General features: G+C 37.2%; 2 protein-coding genes across 6 annotated transcripts in view; both read right to left on the bottom strand.

Moving 5' to 3' along the window:
• ARHGAP39 (Rho GTPase activating protein 39) overlaps window positions 1–24,372 on the bottom strand; it is a 426,284-nt gene that overhangs the window by 99,956 nt on the left and 301,956 nt on the right. The gene's annotated exons all lie outside the window — the stretch shown is intronic.
• On the bottom strand, window positions 2,962–3,474 carry LOC100016645 (60S ribosomal protein L35a-like). The gene has a single exon (XM_056822912.1). The coding sequence runs from the start codon at window positions 3,351–3,353 to the stop codon at window positions 3,021–3,023; it is 333 nt and encodes a 110-aa protein (XP_056678890.1). The 5' UTR covers window positions 3,354–3,474; the 3' UTR covers window positions 2,962–3,020.

Raw genomic sequence — 24,372 nt, forward strand, 5'->3', positions numbered from 1 at the left:
GAGCTAGAGAAGAAAATTTTGTCTAATCCTCCAATTTTTCAGATAGGGAAAGCAAGGCCCAGAGAAGTTAAGTGATTTAACCGAGGTCACACATCCAGCACCAGGATTTGATCCCAAGTCATCCAATTCCAAATTCAGTGCTCATTCTACTATATTACTCTGCCTTATTCTGAACTTTAGTATTATTCTTACATATCCATGTCATGCTTTTGTTTTCATTCTCCATTTCTTGTTCTTGCTTCCATCTTCAGTATAAGTCTCCTAAAAAAATTTAAGTTGGTCAATGAATTCCCTATATATAGATGTATGTCTCTTTAGACAATTCTCCATTTCCATTTCCATCAGAATTATCTCTTTTTGTTTTCAGAATTTAATTCTTAAAGAACTTCCTATTCTTCTTGAGCCAATTTCAAGAGACTATTAGTCCATGGAATCTCACCAATGCTTCCTTTGAACTCTGAAATGTGTTCACCTAAAATACTGAGAGGAAGTCAGACAAGGCTTGGCTTTTCTATCCTCGATAAGAAATTATAAGATCGAATGGTTAATGTTCCCATCAGTTCTCATCAAGTCTATCTCGGCAATCAGTTCTTTCTTATTAGTGAGAATCAGATCCAGAAAAGAGTTTCCTTTCACTAACATTTATTTAAGGATGAAATTATGAGGAGAGAAGTCAGAAAATTATCAGTTGCATTGCTTTTGGTAAAGAGAACTCCATATTTCTGGTCCTTGGAGAATCTTGAGTATATCTTTTGAATACATGTTAACCTATCTTCAATAGCCTTTGCTTATTTTGTTATTTTTTAATAAAATATACAGGCAGCATTATGTATAAATATAAATACACATATGCATATATGTACATACATGGGTATAATTGAAATAGAGTAAAATGAAGTTCCTGATCATTGGTAAAGGGAGTAATCAATGAAGTATATTTTCCCTTAAAAAAGCAGGCTTAAGGAATGTGCTTTCTCAAGCTTTAACAACAGATGGTCAGGGGATGGTTCCTCAAGGACGAGATAAATGAGGTATAGAAAAAGATATACAAAGAATGTCCATCTTCCCCAGTACATGGTACATCTCGCTTGTGTCTGATAAGACTTGATTTCCCTGGTCAGTCTGCTCCAGGCCACATTTCACTTTTTTTTAAACTTCAAGCCATATATCCTTCATTAGCTTGGTATGAGCTCATTTTACTTTTTCACCTCTCTCATGTATGTAAACCTATAAAAACTGTCTGTAACTTTGCTTTGGCATGGCTTTCCCTAGGAAGGCTGCTCTGGCCAGTTAGGTACATATTATTAATCAATAGATCAATAAACAAATATTGGTTCCATTAACTGAACTTCTGGGTGTCTGGACTCGCTTATTGAAGTGAACTACTTCATAATTATATGTATCTCTCACACACGAGTGTGCTAGAGCTAGCTGAGTCAATTATTAAATTTTCAGTGTGAACATTTACATCTTAGAAACAAGCAACTGTTACAAACAGCCTGATTTATTGTTTTATTGTCTAGAATTAAGAAAGTGATGAAGAAATATATTAATCATGCAGATTAAATTTAAAAGTGTGTCATTCATTTTCTGAGAACTGGTTGTTACACATTTACCAGTGTACCCTTGTGTATGTGGAGAGAGAGATAGAGATAGAGATAGAGATAGAGGTATATGTTTATACACAGACACAACATATATTTTCTGTTGTTTTTTTTTGAATGTGACGGTATTTCTAAACCATCCAACCATCCTTCACTTGCATCCCTTCTTAACAACTACTATTCATGAATTCTTCCAAAATTTCCTCACTCTTAGAGACTAGAGTTACAAAATTAAGACTATAAATAGCATGAGAAATAGAAAAAAAGATATAACCTTCCACAGCCAGAAGCTAGACATGAGGTATCATTCCACCAAGGGTCAGTGATACCCATGCAATAAAATTTGTCTTGCTGTCATCAATATCTTTAGTTATATTGTACATCTATGTACAGACATATTAGTCATGACTTTTGGTATTTTTTTCTTTTCTCCAAATTTGTAAACTTTTATTTTCTAGTTATTTCTACTATTATTCTTTTTCCTACTTGTAGGCATACTTCAATAGCAGAGGTTCTTACAGCTTTTTTTTTTTGTCATGAACTATTTGACTATGGATTCCTCCTTTTTAAATATTTTAAGCATTAAAAAAATTTTTTTAATCAAGGAAATGTGAAATATCAGTAAAAAGTTGAAGATAGTGATTTAATTTTTACCCATTCAAGTTCATGGACTCCCTGAAGTCTATCCATGGATCCCTTGGTCTTTGGAATTATTTTCTCATTTCTCTTTCCTTTTCATTTTGGAGTTAACTAACCATATTTCTAAGACTACAGGAAAATATATTCTTATCAAACCATAATCATCCTGGCCCAGAAATTAAATTTGGTTCTCAAGACAAAAGTTCTTAACAATATTTTCATTATTTGGATCTGCTTCTTCTGAAGTCCCTAGGGTCATTTGACAGATCAGACCCAGCTATTAGCCTACCAGCTTCCTATTTTGTTGTCCTAAGCCTTTCTCCAATGCTCCTAGGGCCACAGCCAGAACTAGATGTGGATATCTACCTCTAGCTTACATTTTCAATACAAGATCTTCTTACTGTGGTGGCCTGGCCTATCTACCATTTTCTGACTATTTTCCTGACAAGTCTCTCCAGAATTCTGGCCTCGCTTCCTGCCTTGTTTAAGACTGTAATACTGGCCATCACAGGACACAATATCATTTGCTGAACAGTCAAATCTACTTGCCACCCCCCAATGGATGACTCTCACTGATAGATATTCTGCCTGGATCCATTCCTAAATGTTTAGCATAATTCTACTCATTCAAGGCTTACTATTTTGGTTCACTTGCTTCTAAACCTTCTGCCATCTGGCTTCCAATCTTGCCATTTAACTGAAACTGTTTTCTCCAAAGTTACTTTTTTTTTTACATTTTCAAAAAATGTGTAATTTTATTTAGTCGATTTTCATATTCTAGATCCTTGAGGGATAGAGCATCACTCGGATCCTGTGTCCAATGGCCTTGGCAGGAAGATTGCTTCTGAACTTGGCTCGAGCCATCCCACTGTTTCCATGAGCCCTAATAACTTTTCCCCAAATCACTCTTGTTCTGTTGGGTTTCCCACTAGGAGTTACTGTGTTGTTTTTTGCTTTGTACACATAGGCACATCTCTTGCCTAAATAGAATTCAGTTTCATCTCGAGCATAGACTCCTTCAATTTTGAGAAGAGCTGTGTGTTCACTCTGGTTTCGGAGGCCTCGCTTGCAGCCAGCAAAAATTGCCTTAGACCACAGCCTTCCAGACATTTTGCTATTCTAGAAGTCCTGTTTCCAGCAGGCCGTGACAAAAAGCCGGGATGACGGCGTGCCAGCACTCATGAGCAGCTGGGTCACCAGTCTGATCCCTGCCCTGTTATTTAAGCTAAAAGCTTCCAAAGTTACTTTTAATCAACAGATTTAATGGCTTTTCTCAATCCTTATCCTTCTTGACCTCTTTGCAGTCTCTGACACTGTTGATAACCCTCTTTTTCTTGATGTTCTCTTCTCTTTAGCTTTTCATAATATTGTTCTCTCTTGGTTCTTCCTTCTACCTGCCTGACTGCTCCTCCTCAATCTCTTGCTAAATCTTCATCTAGTTAATGCCTGAAATCTGTAAGTGTGCCATAGGGCACTGTCATGGGTCCTGTTCTCTCTAGACAGCTTTACTTGTTCCCACGGATTCAATGGTCATTTGTATGCTAACTGTGGCAGCTAGGTGGACTTGATCATTTACTAGCTGTGTGACCTTGGGCAAATTATTTAACTGTTGTTTGCCTCAGTTTTCTCTAATACAAAATGGGGATAACAAGAGTATCTATCTTCCAAGGTTGTTGTAAAGATAAAATGAGAAGTGCTTAGCATAGTACCTAGCACATAGTAGGTGCAATATAAATGCTTGTTCTTTTCTCCATTCTCCCTTTTCTGTACTAATGTTGTCAAAACTACTTATCCGATCCTAACATCTTTGCTGATGTCCAGTCTCAAAACTCCATTTGGTTAATACACAATTTGAACTGGATGTTCTTGAAGTGACCCTCTTAAACTCAACATGTTCAAAACTGAACTCATCTTTCCTTCAAAGCCTTCCTGTCCAAACTTCCCTGTCTTGGGGTACAAGGGACCACCACTCTCCCAGGCATCAAGGCTTGCAATCTAGGTATTATCCTTGACTCCTTATTCTTTTATCCCCTATACTGAATATCTTGCTGAAGTCTGTTGATTTTACCTTTGTTACAGCTTTTATACATGTCCTATTCTCTCCTCCCATACTGCCAAAAGCCTGGTTTGGTCCCTCATCTCCTTATCCTTGCACTCCTGAAATAGTCTGCTGGTTTGTCTCCCCCACTCCACTTATTAAAGTGATTTTCCTAAAGTACAGGTCCTACCCTACTTAATAAACTTCAGTCATTTCTAGTTACTCTCATGATCAAATTCATAATCCCTTTGTGTTCAAAATTCTTTGTAATATACTGCCGCTTTTCTAGTCTTTTTATACCTGATACCCCCTTCTTGTTCACCACATGCTCTCTGATTCAGTGACACTGGCCTCCATGCTGTTCTTCTAACAAGGTACTCTATCCCCTACCTGAGCCTCAGTATCTCTCAGCAATGCTACCCATCACTATTGCCATCTTTTCCCCTTTAATTCTTACTAAAAGAAAGAATAACTCTTCTGTTAGCAACTGTGAGCCCACCTCATCAATATTTAGAAGATAAGCGACTGCTTTTTCCTCAGAAGGTCTTGTTCCTTCCAGTTTGGAATCAGAAAATCCCATCCAATCTATCAAGTATTTATTGTGTCTGTTTTCTTTAAATCATGGTGCTAGGTGCTAAGACCACCATGACAAAACAAACAAAAAAACCCAACAAAATCAACTGGAAGCCCATTTAGGAGACTATTGCAATAGTTAGATAAGAAGTAAAGAAGGCTTAAACTTTGTGGCCATTTAAGTGGAGAAAAGGGACATATATAAAACATGTTGTGGAGACAGAATAGATAAGGCTTGGCAACTAATTGGATATGAGAAGGATGAATAGGACAGAGTTGAGGATGATTGTGCTGTTGTAAATCTGTATGGTGGTAGCTCAAAAGAAATAGATAGGAAAGCATAGGAAGAAAATGAATTTCCCATGATGACAAAGCAATAAAGTGTCTGAAGTAATATTTTAACCTAGGACTCCATATTCAAAGTCTAGCACTCCTTTCATACTGCCTCTCTGAAATTTGTGTGAAAAAATTATATTCATTTTTTGGTCTAAATAAAAAACTAGTTTTCCTCATTATACTGAATTTCTCTCCCCCCCCTTCCTTAAAAGTGAAAAAAGTATTTTTCAGTATGTACTCAATTCATTACCACTTCTCTCCCTGCTAGCATTTTTCATCATGACTCCTTTGGAAATGTCTTGGATCATTGATTGTATTGATTAGAATAGATAAGTCTTTCAGAGTTGATTATCATTACAATATTGTTGTTACTGGATAATATTCTCTTGGTTATACACAGTCCATATAAGTCTTTCCAGGTTTTTCTGAAACTATCCTGCTATTTCTTTTAGCATGATAATATTTCACTACAATCACACACACAACTTATTTAGTCATTCCCCAATTGGTGGGCATCCCCTCAATTTCCAGTTCTTTGCCACCACAAAAAGAGCTATCATAAATATTTCCCCCCTTTTTAAATCTCTTTGGGATACAGACCTAGTAGTGGTATTTCTGAGGGAAGAGCATTCAGTTTTATGGTCCTCTGGGCATAGTTCCAAATTGTTCTATAGAACAGGTGAACTAGTTCACAACTCCATCAGTGATTCATTTATCCAGATCCCCTCTATTTATCATTTTCATTTTCTTGTCATGTTAGCCAATCTGATAGGATTATCTTAATTTATATTTCTCTAATTATTAGTTACTTAGAGCATTTTTCATGTGATTATTAATAGTTTTGATTTCTTCTTCTTAAATTTGACCATTTATCCTTTAGCCACTTATCTGTTGGGGGGAATGGCTCTTATTTTTTTATAAATTTGACTCAGTTCCCTATATAACTGAGAAATGAGGCCTTTTGAATTTTTGAATGCTGAAAACCTAGCCCTTAAATTGAGATCCACTAAATTTATCTACTATACTTATGGATATCTGATTTTTTACCTTCATTTCATCACTGATATGGCTTTCTGCCTCTCTTTCCTCTGAGATTAGTTTTCATCCACTGAATCTATCTTGTATGTATTTATTTACACGCTATCTCCCTGATTAGACTGTGAACTTACTGAGAACAGGGGCTGTTTTTGCCTATTTTTTGTGGATTCCCAGTACTTAGCATAGCACCTGGTTTAATATAGGCATTTAATAAATGCTTGTGAATGACTAACTCCTGAATTCCATCTCTGCTAGAACTTTCCTATTATCTTTTCCTCCTCATTTTAGGGACATTGTTAGACCTGTTACATGAACCAGTTTTTACCCCAGCACAGGAATGGGCTAAATGAGGCACAACACTGGGAATCCTACTTTTAGACAGGTAAGCAATAAGAACAAAATGACTTCTGCTATGGAGAGTCCTAAATGCAAAATGACTAGAAATACAAAGATTTTAGGATTGATGGTGAGGTGGAAGGTGGAGGGGAAGGAAGGGTGAAAAAACAAATAGGAAAGTCTTGTTTCTCAGATGCTATAGGAGATTCTGATCCTCTTTCTTCCCAGTGAGTCAAGCTGGCCCCTGGGACCCAGGGCTCATCTGCAATTATTGTTTAGCTGTTTCAGTAGTCTGACTCTTCATGATCCCTTTTGGGATTTTCTTGGCAAAGACACTAGTGTGGCTTGCCATTTCCTTCTCCACTCATTTTACAGATGAGGAACTGAAGTCAATAGGATTTAATGACTTGCCTAGGGTCACACAGCTATTAAGTGTCTGAAGTTGAATTTGCACTCATGAAGATGAGTTCCCTGATTTTAGGTCCAACACTATCTAGCACCTAGCTGCCCCAGTGCTCATTATCCTTTTACATTTTCCTATTTCTTTTAGCACTAAGCACAGTGGAACACCAAAGAGGTGCCTAATCAATATCTGCCAATATGAATTGGATAGGAAAATCAATGAAAAAGGGTTGGCTTCCTACTCAAATAACTGAATGATTCATGGTGTCACTATTGTGAGTACACCACCTCTTCCACTAATGCAACTTTTCCATATCTTAGTAGATTATCTTCTACCAGTTATTAAGGCATGAAAGAATTATCACCTTGAGATCACCATCAACAACAAAATAAAAGCTAATATTTGTATAGTACTTATTATGTACTAGGAATGGGGTTTAGGCCTTTAAAATTATCCCAGGAAGCTCTTAGTAATTAATGGAGCTTGTATTTGAATGATAGGTACATAGTCTATCACTGGTCCGATACTCAAAATTAAGTCTAAGAAGTCCTGCCAGAGCTTGTGTTTCTTTGATAAAGCTTTTGGGAATCCTGATTGCCCTACACATCAAGGTAAGGCTTCTGAATAGAGCTTGGGTGAACAGGGTGGCTTCTATTGGGAAAATACAGGTTCTTTTTATTGTCTTTTACAGGAGTTACTGAATGAACGAACACACCTTATAATGAATAGCTTCTGTAGTTGAGGGAATATGAAGTATAACCATTCTCACAGTTCTAGCTACCTTAGGTTCATCAAAACCTTGGGAGCTGCATTTTCAATGCCAGATTAGCAATTGACATTCTAGTGGCACATCTGCAGGCTAGATATTTTATCTCTAATTGGAATTTGTAATGAAACCAATACAGTTTTTTCATGATTAATAACTCATAGGAATCATTACAATCTCAGTATAATCTGGCCCTGCAATATTAGTCCTCTGACACTTTCCCACATAATGTCAAAAACATTGGCTTGGTTGTTTTGTCAACTGTCTATACCACCAAACTCACAGAATGAAGACCACAGGGATATATCTCTTAATTCTAGCAAGAAAAGCAACAACATTTGATTGTTAATTGACCTTCAGTACAGGAGATGAGTAAAGCTTCTACCAGGTATATGCTGGAAACAGTCCTAACAGGCTTGGGTCTATTGTTAAATTTTCAATGTGAGCACTTATACTTTGGAAATTGTTAAATGCTACAAATCAGAGTGTGATTTATTGTTTTGTTGATTGGCTAAATTTAAGAAAGTGATGGATAAAATGTTAATAATGCAGACTAAACTTGAAAGTGTGTCAAGATTCTTCCTGTCCCCCCAAGAGCCAAATGTTAAACATTAACCAGCATAGCTCTGCATCCCAGATAGCTACTCTTGTGACCTGTTTTGTTTAGGATTTAAAGATTAAAGACCTAAGAGACTTAGGGATGATCTAGTCAAAAGTCTATTATTTCATAGATGAGACAACTGAGGCCTAAAGAGCTTAAACTACTTTTTAAGAGTAAATGGTAGAGCTGGAATTAAAATCTAGGTCACCTAACACCAAATCCAGTGTGCTTTCCACAGTTATATTGCTTCTCAGCTGATGAATGCCTTTGTGTTTAAAGGAGTTGGCTAAGGATTAAGAGGAGAAGAAAGATTTTAGATACTAATTATCATAGAACATAGGAAGTATTAGAGCACTTTTCAGAACCTTTCTAATGTAATGAAAAGAATGTTGGATTTAGGGGTAAAGGACATAGATTTGAACTCCCCTGCTACTCCCTATTGACCATGCCTATGCTATATTTTTGAAGAAAGATTATCAGGAATTATGAGTTATATATAAAGTCATTTTTATATATCCCAAGGGGTGTGGATTACTTCAGTCTCAGAATTTGAGTTTTGGAAGGGATTCAGAGATTACCTATTCTATGATGACAGTAATTCTTACTATAACATAGTGCTCATCTGTTGCAAGTCATCATTTGTTTGATGTCTCTGTTTGACCTCCAAAGAGAAGAGCCATTACAACCAAAGGAAGCCCATTTCACTTTTGGAAAGCTCTGGATCTGGAGCCTAAATTTGCCTACTGGTAACTTTTACCTATTTATTCTACTTTCTACCTCTGGAGCCAAACAGAAGAAACCAAATGCTTTTTGAAGTGATATTTCTTCAAACATTTAAAGATGGTATCATGGTCCCCTTTAGTTTTTTTCCAGACTAAATGGCTCGATTCCCTTCAACAATTTTTTTAAACCTATACCTTCTGTCTTAGAATTGATACTAAGTATTCATTCTAAGGAAGAAGAGTGGTAAGGGCTAGACAATTGGGGTTAAGTGATTTGCCACAGCTAGGTAGTATCTGAAGCTAGATTTGAACCTTCAGGCCTGGTTCTCTATCCACTGAGCCACATAGCTTTGCCCAACAAATCTTAATGTCAAGAACTCAAGGTACCTCATCATTTTGGATGCTGCTCTGGATTCTCTCAAATTCATTAGCACCTTTTGAAATTTCTGGTCCAGAAACTTCTAAAAAATGGTGCAGGGACTTCCCAGTTGTGTGACCCTGGGCAAGTCACTTGACCCCCATTGCCTAGCCCTTACCATTCTTCTGCTTTGGAGCCAATACACAGTATTGACTCCAAGACGGAAGGTAAGGGTTTAAAAAAAAATGGTGCAGGGAGCAAAGCCCACAAAGTAGAGTTGCAGGAAGAGGTACATCAAGTTCCACACCTCCCCAAATCCTCCAATCACATTTAGAAACATACCAGACTGACTCCTGATGGGGAAATCCAAGAGAAAGTCACAATGAATCATTTTACCAGCCTAGGTTGGTATAGGAAAATAGATCTGTGGATGGGGGACTGGGTTTGGCCAGGAGCATTCCTGTGCAGGGAGAAGCTGTAAATCAAAGCAAGTGGAAGTCCCAGACCCATACAGGGCACCACAAATTTTGAATTCTATCATCATCAGGAATCTTGGAGTCTCTCCAAAAAAAACTGGCAGTGGTTCTATGATGTCTTGATGATATTAAGAGAAAAATGGAAAGAAAGAAGAGGAATACATTGGAAGGAGAAGAAAGGTTAGGGGGAAGTATCTTATATTACTTGGTTGTACAAGGAGAGTCTATACAAACAAGTAGGAAGGAGGGGAGCAGATGACACTTGAACCTGCTGATAGTGAATCTGAACTGGTCAAAGGAGGAAAAGCCCAGGCACCTAGTAGAGAAAAACATTTCATTCTGCAGGAAAATGGGAGGGAAAGACGAAAAGGGAAAAGAAAGAAGAAGGAATTAGAGGGAGGGGGTATCCATCAAGTAAGGAATAGCTGAACAAGTTATGGTATACAAATATGATGGAATATTATTATGCTGTGAGAAACTATTGTGATATATATATGTTATGATATATTTGTATATATTACATTAATTTTACACATACATATTATTTTGGACATGGTCAAAGTAGAAATTTGTTTTGCTTGACTATATATGTTTGTTCTCAATAGAGGTGGTATGAGAAAGGGGGATCTTTGCCGACTGGGGAAAATTAAATGAATAAATGATGACCAATACCTAAAAATTAAATAAATAATTTAAAAAAATGTTAGCTATGGTGCTCAGAAATTAGCACAGTACTTCAGATTCAGTATAAAGACAAAGTATAGTGGAACTATTATCCCTCCTACTTCTAGAAACTATTCTTTTTGTAATTAATCTCAAGTTTGCTTAATGTTATATTGATTTAGGCCTTCATCTCACTTAGCCATTTCTATTCCACTCAGTTTGTTACTCCATCTTCTCTCCACTGGAACCTTGCACTTTGCCCTAGAAACTTTATTTTGCCAGGATCCAGACTTCCACTTCTAGTCACTACCATGCTGCTGGATCCCCTGCTTCCTTTTAGCTTTCTAGCCTTGCTGTTATGTATTGTCTTCATACTTTTCAATGTAGGTTCTTCGAGGGAAGGGGCTATCTTGCTTGCTTATTTTTTAATCTCCAGTGGTTATTATAGTGCCTGGAACATAATAAGTACTTAATAAATACTTTGTCTACTGATCCATAGTTTTCTGGCTGTCATATCATATTGTTGATTCATACTGAGCCTATAGGTCACTAAGTTCTTAGAGATTCCTTTCAAAACAACCGATGGTGATTAATTTCCCCTCTGTCGTATGCTTCATGATGTTTGTTATTGTTTTTTGTACTTAAGATAAAACTTTACCTCTATCCATAATAAATTTAATATTCTTAGATTCAGACTGTCAAGATATTTTTGGATGTGTCATTTAGTTAGTGATCCCTCCTAGTTCTGTGTCATCTTCAAATCTGACCTTATCCACATCATTAATAAAATGAAAAAAATAAAGTAAAAAATGATTAAAAAACAATGCATGGTCAAATATAGGTCCCTGGGCTACTCCATAGGAAACTTCTTGCAGTGTTGAAAATGAAACAACAATTACTCTCTGAGATCAGTCATCCAACCAGTTTTGAATTCATCTTGATTATACTGTTCCTTCTACATAAGATGCAATACTTAATCAAAAGCTTGGCTAAAATCTAGGCAAATTACATTCCACAGCTCCTGAGGGGAGGAGGGAGGCTGGGTATCTCTCCCTTCCCTGTTCTAGCCCAACAATGAACAGCAAAAAGAAGATCTGAGGAAGGGGGAAAAGGAGGGAGAGCCATGGACCCTTCCCTTCTTCAACAAAACCATATTGCCCCACTGCTCAGTTCTTGCTAGGTGAAGAATACCTGCTGTCAGTTTGATAATGATTCCTTCATCCTTACCTCTGAAGGAGATGTCTCAGAGCCCTACTACCCTTGAACAGAACTCCTCCTTGATGTATTGTCTCTAGCAAGAATGCAAGTTCCTTGTCAGTAGGGTTGGTCTTGCTTTTCTATTTGTATACTGCTTTGAACCAACTAAGATCCTGCTTCACTGGAATTATTTTGCTCTATTGTTCTACTGTTTTTCTATTCTTTTCCATTTTCATTTGCAACTTTTTTTAAAACAATATTTTATTTGATCATTTCCAAGCATTATTCATTAAAGACAAAGATCATTTTCTTTTCCTCCCCCTCTCCCCCCATAGCTGACGTGTGATTCCACTGGGTGTAACATGTGTTCTTGATTCGAATCCATTGCTATGTTGTCAATATTTGCATTAGAGTTTCGTTTAGAGTTTCTCCTCTGTCATGTCCCCTCAACCGCTGTAGTCAGGCAGTTGCTTTTCCTCGGTGTTTCCACTCCCATAGTTTATCCTTTGCTTATGCATAGTGTTTTTTCTCCTAGATCCCTGCAGATTGTTCAGGGACATTACACTGCCACCAATGGAGAAGTCCATTACATTCGATTATACCACAGTGTATTAGTCTCTGTGTACAATGTTCTCCTGGTTCTGCTCCTCTCGCTCTGCATCACTTCCTGGAGGTTGTTCCAGTCTCCATGGAATTCCTCCACTTTATTATTCCTTTTAGCACAATAGTATTCCATCACCAACATATACCACAATTTGTTCAGCCATTCCCCAATTGATGGGCATCCCCTCGCTTTCCAGTTTTTGGCCACCACAAAGAGCGCAGTTATGAATATTTTTGTACAAGTCTTTTTGTCCATTGTCTCTTTGGGGTACAAACCCAGCAGTGCTATGGCTGGATCAAAGGGTAGACATTCTTTTGTCGCCCTTTGGGCATAGTTCCAAATTGCCCCCCAGAATGGTTGGATCAATTCACAACTCCACCAGCAATGAATTAATGTCCCTACTTTGCCACATCCCCTCCAGCATTCATTACTTTCCTTTGCTATCATGTTAGCCAATCTGCTAGGTGTGAGGTGATACCTCAGAGTTGTTTTGATTTGCATCTCTCCAATTTATAAGAGATTTAGAACACTTCTTTATGTGCTTATTAATAGTTTTGATTTCTTTATCTGAGAACTGCCTATCCACATTTGCAACTTTAATAATCAAAATCATAAAAAAAGAAATGAGGCTAATTTTTATATGTCTAGTTAGTCTTCTTAATGACATTATACTACTCTTTGTAACCATTCCCTTCTTTTCTAGATTTGTCAACCATCTATTTAATGATCTGTCCAACATTTTCCAAGAATTGAAGTCAAGCTCAATGTCAATATAATTATGCGATTATTTATCATGACAGTATTGTCTCCAATTTTGTGATCTCTTTCCCCTTTTCTAGTACTTTTCAAATATCACCAACAGTAACTCAGTTATCACGTCTACCAGTACTTTTGGGACGCAAGCATGGCATAGTTCATTTGGGCCGATTGAGTTTATCAAGGGGTAGAACCATCTTGACCAAAAGTCATTTTTGTTCAGTCATTTCCAATGACCAAAAAGATTATTTTCTTTGGCAGAGAAAACAAATTAAAACTCAATCAGCTCTGTCTTCTTTATGCTGTCAGTTATCACCATCTCATCATCAGCAAAAGTCTTATCCCTTTTTTGACTCTTTACTTTCAATGGAGCTTTAAAAAAATTTTCCTTTTTGTTGTCCATAGGTTCCCTCATTAGACTCAGCTCATTCTGAGCTTTAGCATTCCTGAAGCCAGTTTTACGAAATCAGGCTACATTCATATTCACTGTTATTTGGCTCTTCTATCTTCTGTTTAAGTTGGTTGGTGAGTTCCCTATGCAACCACATTATTTTCTTTAGACAAATCCTATTTTTCCTTCATCATAGGAATTATTTTTATCTATATCTTTAGGATTTAATTTTGTTCATCTGACTTCCCCTTGAAGTATTTTAGTCCATGGAATCTTCCTATAAATGGGAACTAGATCCAGGATAGAACTTTCCCTTGTTGATTCCTCTACTTTTTGAAGGATGAAATTATCAATAAGGCAAGTTAAATGTTAGTAGCTGCTCTGAAGCCAGAAGGCTGTCCTCCCTATGCAATGCTTCTACATCTGCAAAATGGGGTTAGAATTATTTCTAAGGACTTTTCCACCCTGAAATCTACCATCCTATGACAAAGAGTAGGTTATAGGTCAAGGGGCAAGTAAGGTAACTTAGTATCATATTAACTAGAAGCAAAGTCAAAAGGAATACTACTTAACCTGCCATTAATAAGTCAAACTAAGTACAGTTAAGGTAATCTTCTAGGGCAGCTAAGTGGTGCAGTGGTTAGAGGACTGGGTCTGGAATCGGGAAGACTTATCAATTGAGTTCAAATCTGGCCTCAAATTAGTTATGTGATCCTGGACAAGCCAATTAATCCTGTTTGCCTTGGTTTCCTCATCTGTCAAATGAGTGGAGAAGAAAATGGCAAACCACTTCAGTATTTTTGCCAAGAAAACCCCAAATGAGATCCCAAAGAGTTATATACAACTGAAAAACAACTAAATTACTACAATAATTTTCACTGTGGAGGTTGTAATTAGTAGAGTATTCCAATTTTTTCCTCTTCCTTACTATTTCAGGGAAATGGTTCACACTTTCTATTTTAGAGGGCCATATCCTGATGAAAAGAAATACTAGTGGTACTGACACATTTAGAGTCATTGATAAAATTCATATTCATAATACTTGTAATAACAACAACTTGCATTCATATAGCATTTTAAGGTTTTCAAAACAATTTAACATGCATAATAATAACTCATTACCTCTTCACAACAACTCTATAAGTTAAGTGTCATTATGATCTCCTTTTTACACTTCAAGAAACTGAGACTCAGTGAGGATGACTTACTCAGAATCTCATTTAGTAAGTATCCTAGAGTTTCCTTCAAGTTCAGTGTTCTAACCACTATACTATGATGATTCTACCTTTAGAGTCCATTCCAGGAAGAGAGATCCTTTTGGACTGGGGCATTTCTTTTACACAAGAACAAGTATCTTATATTTAAACTTTACAAAGTACTTTCTTTACATTCATAGTTCAGTGAGAAGAGCAGTAGAGATATCACTACCTTCATCTAACAGAAGAAGATATTCATGTTGCTGAAAGATAGATAGATTTCCTAAGAACTCATAATTTACTGTTAAGTGGGAGATGTGACTCTAAGTATTCTGACTCCAATTCCAGAGGACTTTTCTAGGTATTACTACTGAGTTTTTGGAACTGAAATATGGGATATTTTTGTGGAGCCACCTTTCTTTTTCTTGAAATCCAAAGCATAAAGTTATCTCAAATACAGGGTATGAATCAGGTACCATTGAACCCAGGATTCTATCTCTGACAAGGGTACCAAGGAGGCAGTCTGAAGGAAATGATAACTGAATAGGTATCCCTTCTTTAATACTGACTTTCCCCATTGTAATTTCAATATATCATGGATTGGCAAAAGAAGTTAAATGGGAATTTTTTGGTTGTTTTATGGAAGCTGCAGACAACACAAGCAGATAACACAGAAAAAAATCTAGAACTCATTATGCATAAAATATATGTATAGTAGTGTAGGATATCAATATATTTTAATGCTATAAAGCTACATAATTTCTTTTTTAAAGTTAACATAAATAAAAGGCTAAACATTACAAAAAGAATGTGAAAACCAGCAGCTGACACACAAAAGCTAAAAATGTTAACATTCACCTACATATATAGCCTATGACCAAATACTTAACTCAATTTTTATAATAAGGTACTTCAAACATCATGTAAAAGAAAGGAAACAATTCAGACTTCTTGTCTGGTACAAAGGGAGGGCCGAAAATTTTTATACAGTTTTTCCAGATGGGGAAGGCCCCAAGGACCTGTGCCTCTAACCCTTGTGATGTGGAAGGAATACCTGTATTCCCTAATTTCAAGTTCAAAAAGTTAACAAATGAGGCCAGAATGTGATTGGGTCCATCTTATTTAGAAGAAGCAAATGAAAGGTTTAGAGAGCTAATTATCTATAATATCTATCTATAATGTTATCTAAACCAGAGGACAACATGATGAGATGGAAAGCACACTGGTAGGGCAACTAAGTGGCCCAGTGGCTAGAGCACCAGGCCTAGAAATGGGAGGTCTTGGGATTAAAATTTGGCCTCAGATACTTCCTAGCTGTGTGACTCTGGACAAGTAATTTAACTTCAATTGCCTAGCCCTTAACCCTTGGCACTTACAATTCTAAAACAGAAAGTGAGAAAGAGAAGAGGGAACGGAAAGGGAGGAGAGGAGAAGAACAAACAAAGAAGGCTCTGAAGCCATATATGTCTGATATTAATCCTTGACACTGCTAGTTATTACCCAAGGTATGACCCTTTGAAAGTGATATCACCTCCCTGGACCTCAGTTTAGAGGGGGTTTAGGTTACATATATTCTCTAAGATCTCTTTTATATCGAAACCATGATTTTATGATCAAATTTGGACTTTGCTCTGCACTGTACCCACAACTGACAAGGGGATGACTATGACCTATGGTCTACTGACTGTTGGCCCTGCTGAGAAGCCAGGTGTTTTGATGAAGTAACAGGTAAAACTTTTCCAATTAGAATATTCTACTATGTCCTGTGAGCTGGCTGCTACCTGTCGCTTCCTCTCTTTTTCAGTGTCTATTTCATTTTCTGTTCTTAGGGATTTAAATCTTTAAAAATGTTTTATATATTTACATTCTATCTGCAGTGACCAACAAAGTACAGTTGTGGCATCTATATCTGGGAAACTGAACATTTTCTGTCCAACTGGATATCAATGGACTTAGTGATAAACTTCCTGCTCCCCTCCTAACCAGCTTTCCTCTTCATGGTAATGCCCCTACTTTCAATGGATATGAACAAAGGCAGCTCTGAACCCACATGGACCCTGGAAGTGGGTGGTGAAAATGCTGGCCTCACTGACAGCTAACTCTCTTCTGCTGGCAGAAGAGCACTACACGGAAGCCTGTGGGAGTCCATCCCAATTATCAGTGGCCGGATGTGCCAGCATAAATAGGCAAGCCCAGAGGCTGCTACCTGGATGCCAATTCCTGGGGTTATTAACTATCAATTTGATTTAGCTCACTCAAAGATAGACTTAGTTTTGCTAGCTGAGCAGTAGTTAAACTGCCTTCGATCTGGGGAAATTAATTTTATTCTGAATCTTTCCTTGAGGATATGGATGGTTTTCTAAGCAAAATTCAACTGAACAAAACTTTACTAAGTACTTACTGTATGCAACAGCATAAGAGTACTATGTATGATGCTGGGTATAATACAAAGTTTAGCTAAAAATGGTCCCCTTCCTTTCATATTTATTATCCTACTCCTAAAGGATAAGACTACAGGAGTAGGTGGGGTTGCAGCTTAGAGAGAGACAGAAAAAGATATAAAGACAGACTTTAAGTTGTTATTTGCATAATGTGGCCAGTAGAGACTTCTCAGATTCATTCTGTTACTGAATTTCTCTCCATTTTCAATTAAATTAGGAAGCAAGGAGTCTGTTTAGCATCTTTCAAGTTCTTGGCATCCAAAACTTAATTGTAATTGCATATTCATGCTGGGTGGAAAACTGCTACTAAACTGAATATGGCCATATCAAGCTGACCAAGATGTTTAAAAAAATCCTAAAAAGCAAACAAGTAGCCCTATCCAAGTCTGATCTCCAGTGTTCACTGCTTGGAGGAAAGCTACAGATATGAGGTATAGGAAAGAAGGTAGACCTACTAGATTTATAGAGGGCCAGCTTGAGATCTACAATAAGCAGGTCTAGAGGCTTCTGATTACAGTGAGGCAGAACTAGGCAGAGTTCTCCATTTACCTCTTTGATCAGGATATGCCTAAAAGAGTCCAACGAAGCTAAAAAAGACTCTCTAGAATTCTGGTCAAAGAAAGAACATCAACATCCATGAATATCTGAAGAAATATGAGAAGACTTAAAGAATAGGGGAATCATTCCCACTGGTTGTCTACAGTACATCTCATGGCCTTCCTAGGTGAAATCTCAGGGAGTAATGTCATGTGAAAGTATTAACAATGATGGGGATTTCATTAGCTCACATGGGTTGCATTGCTATCTTTACCCAAAATGACTTCCAGATCTATATAGTCAGCATTGGTTTCTCTCCCAAGCTACAATCCTACATGACCAACTGCTTCTGAGACATTTACAATTGGATGTTCCACTGGCATCTGAAATTCAATATGTCCTAAGCAGAAATCATTCTTTCTCCCCAAACCCATCTCTCTCCCTGACACTCTTATTTGTCAAGGGCAATATTTTCTTTTAAAAATAGGGTTCTGTTGGGGGTTTTTGGGTTACTCTGAACTTAAACACTAATATCACATTCCTATAATGTAAGGAATAGAGAAGGGTTGCATATGAAATTATGAATCCCTGCAAAGTGCAACTTGTATCTCTTTTGAAATATACAATATATTCAACACCATTTCAAAATTGTCCTATTTGCCTGTCTCCCCTTCTTATGTTCTTTGCATTCTTTTAAATATTTCACTGAAACCTTTTTCTATCTTTAAAAAATATGCTATCATTAGCCTTTTCCCTTCAAATCCCCCCCCCCATAAAAGCCCTCTCTTTTAATAAGCAAGCAAGCATATTCACACAAAAGAATTTTAAAAAAGATACACTTCATGTTGCACCTCTAGTCTATCACATCTGTCAGGAAGATATTTCATCATTAGTCCTCTGGCATGATATTTGATTGCTGCATGGGTCAGAATTCTCAAGTTTTTCAAAGTAGTTTTTCTTTACAATGTTGTAGTCTGGTTCTCCTCAAATGGCTTTCCAGAATGGCTGCCTCCAACATCAACACATTAGTGGAGAGCAACACCATTCTTCTGTTAACCCAGATTGACCACCTTAGAGTCATCTTTAATTTCATATTTTCATTCACTTCACATCAATCAGATGTCGATCTTGTTGATTTAATCATCACAACAATCCTAACATCTGTCCCCTTCTCTTCACTCAAACAACCACCCTAAATTTAAACTTTAATCATCTTTCAACTGGAGTCTGACATACTTTGCTAACTAGTCCTCTCTTCTCCCATACCTCTTCTCTCTAATCCATTTTACACATAATTGTCAAAATGATTTCCCTAAAATTCAGGCCTGCCAAATTTGTAGCCATTCCACACAGTCTATGACATTCCAAAGGGTGGCCTGAATTCGATTAAAATACACCTTGGAAATACTTAACAAAAAAACACAGAAAATGTGAATTTGTGGTTTTCTAAGTTAGCAGGGATCCATTTCTTTTGAGATTAATACCACTGAGGTTCAAGTTATTTTTAAGTTCCTTGTGGGCAGCAATTATTTCATATTTGTCTTTGTATCCATAGTACCTTAGTGTATGGCTTAATCACTGTTTGGTTATTGATTTATAACACATGTAGTATGTCTTGGTTCTAAAAGATAGGCTAGAGAAGCTTTAGGGGATCCTGAAAATCATGTTCAGGAGAGGAAACAAGAAAGAGAAGATGCACTAGTCAATTTTGAAGAAGGAAATGAGATGGTGAGTCCTGTGAACCTATGAGTTGCTCTGGTGGAAGCATTTAGGGCTAGAAAAATAGAAACAAAATGCAAGAGCTGGAAAGGTCTTCAGCTATGATCTAATACCCCCATTTTATAGACAAGGAAACTGATGCCAAGATAAGTTAATGATTTGCCCAGGCTTACACAGTAAGTGCCTGAACTAGGTGTGAAGCCAGATTTCCAGCTGTTTGAAAAGGAGCCAGTCTGGGCCAATGAGACCACAGAGGAGGAAACTAGCTATATTAGGAGAGCTGAACAGTGTTTGGGTAAAAGTGTTGCAATAGAAACAATGAAAAAGGATATCAGGTTCCTGAAGGCTCAAAAATAGTGTTTCTTTGGGAATGGTTCAGAAAACAGCAGCCAGAACTATTATCTACTTTTATTTCTGCTGAGGAAAATTTTATACCTACCTTGCCTCAGGCAACTCCTGGAATCCTTGAGTCAGTTGCAGTAGGCACATGTTTAGCTATGTAACCAATGAGTTAACTGCCAGAGAGGGATACCAATTTCTCTTTGCCTTTTATGAAGTTGAATGATTCTGACTCAAGAAGGATTGGTGATACTCTTACCAGGAAGATCACTACTTCAAAATAGCTTTTGTCTCTCTGACACTTCTATTCAGTGTTTTCAGTTCTGCCTTCTTGGGTAAAGCAAAATAATTCGAATCCTCCTTCTAAACAATAGTCCTTCAAATACTTAAAAGGCAATTACACTGGTCCAACTGCTCTTTTGTTCAGGTTAAAACTCTCCAGCTCCTTCCATTTCCATATGGGTATGATTATCAAAGCTCTTTACTATCTAGGTTGCCCATCTCTGGGCAGTCTTTAGTTTATTAATGTCTTTCCAGAAATGTGGCACTCAGAATTCAATATAATATTCTAAACATGGTCTGACCAAGAACCACAGTGAAGTAGGACTATTATTCTCCTTATTCACTTTGTGGATCTATGATTTCATTAATGTGAATACTTGCTATGAAAATAAAACTTATTTATGCCTTCTCATCCTTTGCCACTCTTGTCCTTGTCCTCCAAAGGGAGTACATAAGGCTTACTACATCTCACTTTCATTACATGAGAAACACACCTTCTTTTCCAGTCATGAATTTCCCTGAAGAGATTTTTTATGCTATTTCTTTTGTCCTAAACACTGCACCTTTCTTATATTCAGTTTCTCCACCCTTTCCCCCATCAAATTTATAGCCTTAAGCTCCTGCAACTAGATCCTTCTGAGAGCATTGCTTTTGGAATCAGTAGACCTAAGTTTAAGTACATGACTGTTACCAGTTGTGAGACCTTGGAGAAGAGTCATTATATTTCTCTTATTAAATGAGGAGGATAATCCATATATTACCCACCTCATAGGGCTGTTATGCAAAAAAAAAATGCTTTTTAACACTTAAATTGCTATAGAAATATAAGCTATCATATTGGAAACTGGTAGCATTAAATACTGTTATAATCTCCTGCAACCAAGTCTATGATGTTAATTATAGCAAGGCTCTGCTCTCTGTAGTTGACATGCTGGGACAAGATGAGAGCTGTTCCCTCTGCTAGGCTCCAAGTTAATCATGGGAAGAAGGGTTTTTGTAATTAAATCATTAGAACTACAAGAAACCTTAGAGATTGTCTAGCAAAACCCTTCTCATTTTCTCAGAAAGGAGAAGGGATTCCCATGTTTTTACTCCTTCTGTAAGAACAGCAAAGGATATTGGAATAAAACTTTTGATAATCCTTAGCTCAAGTAGGGCTAATTGCATCTATCACAGAGAAGATGCTTTCCCAGAAGATTTGGGGTACAGTTCTGTCACAGAAAAAGGATCCTTTCCTTGCCAAGAAGTTAGGGCTCAACTAAAGCTCCTGGTCTGTTCTTCTGCCTGGGGCAGTTGGGCTCCTATTCCTACAATGACAGCATAGGATGCTGGCACCAAAACAAGAATTACTAAAGCCTTAGAAGCCACAAACCTCAGGGTTAAGTCATGCGGTTTGAGGTTTCTTTCTCCTGGTTTGGCCTGATATCCATCTTGGCAGTTCAACACAGGTTTTCCTCAAGAGGCTGAAGCTGTTTGCCTGCACAGTTCTAGCTTTCCTGGTGTCTGTTGAAGGCAAGGATAGCTTTACATTATAGTATAGAGAGCAAGCCAGGCACAGAAGTGGATTTTTCAAACTATGGGAAGAAAGATAAATGTGTTAAATGCAACATAATTAAGGGACAACATAGTATATACTAGTTAGTGTTGTAAATGGAGTCAGGAAGAACCAAGCTGAAAGACTGCTTCTGATATTTACTAGTTATGTGACCTAGTACAAGACATTTAAACCTTAGCTTCCTTATCTACAAAATTAAAAGACTGGCCTCCAAAGTTCTTTTAGATATAAATCTAAGATTTTATGAGTTAAATTGGAAATTGCACACTAAAATCAGAGAATTACAAGATTCTGGGGCTAGAAGAGATTTCAGAGTGTACTCTTATTTGAGCAGAAGTCTCTTCTACAACATTCCGAACAAGAGATCATTCAGTCTCTAGTTGAAATCTTCCACTAATGGGGAGCTCATTATCTCTTGAGAAAGTTCATTCTTCTTTGAGACAGATCTATTCAAATTGGAAATTTTCTTTATCTCAAATGTGCCTTCCCTGTAACATTCACCCACTGGTCCCAGGGTCTTTTCTTCTGTCTCTGTCTCTCTCTCAAAAAGAGTATATCAAATTCTTCTTCTTTATGATTATCCTGAAAGCCATTGAAGATGTTTTTCTTCTATGCCTGCCCTTCAATCTAAACATTCTCAACTACTTCAATTAATCCTTTTTGAATGGTCTTTACTCTTCTACTTGACCCAGCTACTCTTCTTTGTAGGCATTCTATCTTGGCACCTACAACTAGATAGTCTCTCCAGATGTGGTCGTCAGGATAGAGAGTGTAAAGATTTCTATCAATGTGGTATAATATAAAGAATGTTGGGCTGGAAGTCTGAAAGACCTGGGTTCAAGTCAAAGGCTATTGGCAAACAATCTTGATGTGCCCTAGCAACTTCATCTGTCAAATGGAATAATGATATTTTTACTACTAACTTTACCTGGTATTATGGGGATAAAATCAGATTACAGATATAAGTGCCCCTTTTCTCAAAGAGCCTAAGACTAAATTAGATGGTTTTTTTCCTGATTTATTTGAGGTCGCAGTGTGGTAAATATTCTAGATCTTTTTCACACGAACAAGTCTAGCCCTTCCTTCTTCATTCTTTACTTGTACACTTGTTTCTTCTGAATTCAAATCTAGCATTTACATTCATTCTTATAAATTTAATCTTCTTAGTTATGGATCATCACACTAGCTTGCCCAAGGTCTTTTCTGCATCCTGCCTCCCAAATTTAGTATGGCAGCTCCAACCCTGCCCTCCCAGTTTTGTGTCATTTACAAACCTGAGAAGCATTTCATCTGTCTCTATCAGACACTGAAATGATAAAAATATTCACAGAGCCTACTACACAGCCCCAGGCTACTCTATTAAAGATCTCTCTGCAGTTTATCATATGTTAAACAATGGAACAAAGCCATTCAACAAGTCCTGAATCTAACTCTACAATCAATCATGTCTTTATAAGTTAAATTCAACATAAACAGCTTTTGGGGAAAGAGGTAGACTATGGTAGAGGTAGAGTGGGGGGATGGGTGGGAGACACAGAGTCAGAGAGAAAGGGAGAGAAACAGAGAGAGAGAGAGAGAGATAGACAGACAGATAGATAAAGAGACAGACAGAGAGAGACAAAGAGAATGAGAGAGAGAGACAAAGACAGAGAGAAAGAGAATCTTATCATGTGGGAAAAGCAAAGTCCTTAAAAAAAAATCACATTTCTTTATTACTTCCTGCTTTACTCTAGGTTGAGTTGATTTTCAAGGGAAGGCAGATGCACTTTGTTTTTTTCTAAATGAACATGACCCATGGGATACAAAGACCAAAATTAAGCAGCATCTACATACTATATGAAAAGTCAACATAAATGATACAAATGTTATTTATCATTATTAGCAATAATAATGATAATAATAATATGACAACTTGAATCCCAGTTTGAAATTGGTGCTTAGATGGTGGGTGGGTAGATATGGGAGGTAGCAGTGAAGAGACTTTAGTTTGATTTTTAGTTCTTGTACTCACTACTCTGATATTAGGCAAGCCCCTTAATGTCTCTGGGCCTCAGTTTCCTCATCTGTAGAATAAAGGTGGTGGTAGTGGTGGAGAGTAGATAATTAGATAATCTCCAGTTAGGATGAAGCATAAAGTCACATAAAGAGAATACAGAAGGCTACAGAAATAGAAAATGATGAACACAGTAGGCTGACAAGAATTAGGAGAATGCAGGTATCAAAGGCAAGGTCCATGCAAGCTGATATCCTTGCTGTAAGAGTTTCAAAGAAATTCAAATAGCAGAGTAAGACTAGTAAGAACAGATTTGAGGGTCCAGGAGTTCAAAGACTCTGATTCTGAAGCTAACTTCAGCTGAAGTTCCAGCTGAATAGTCATATTAATTATGTCAGGATGGGGACTAATCCTAAGTCTGGATCTTCCTGGAAGTAGGATAGTGGTTGAACCTGGATGTAAGAAATGTATGGGCCAGAAAAGGTATATATCCTGACATTTATACTAAACATGCACTTATACAATAGGGAAGTCATGGAATTTGGATAAAACTGACACTGGAGAATGGGACAGTGGAATCAAATCTTAGAAAGATGGGTTGAAGGACCTGGTGTGTTTAACCTAAAAAAAATTTAATCAAATATTTATAATATAAAAACAAAAATGAAACAGTGTCTACCTTGAGGTGGGGCTTACATTCTGGTAAGATGTGTACAAGTATACAAAATACTAGGTGATTTTTGTGGGAATGCATTACTTTATGGGAAGACTGGGAAAGGGCTCATGTAGAAGTGGCATTAGAGTTAAGT

The sequence above is a fragment of the Monodelphis domestica genome, chromosome 3 (genome assembly GCF_027887165.1).
Source record: "Monodelphis domestica isolate mMonDom1 chromosome 3, mMonDom1.pri, whole genome shotgun sequence".
Classification (NCBI taxonomy): Eukaryota; Metazoa; Chordata; class Mammalia; order Didelphimorphia; family Didelphidae; genus Monodelphis; species Monodelphis domestica.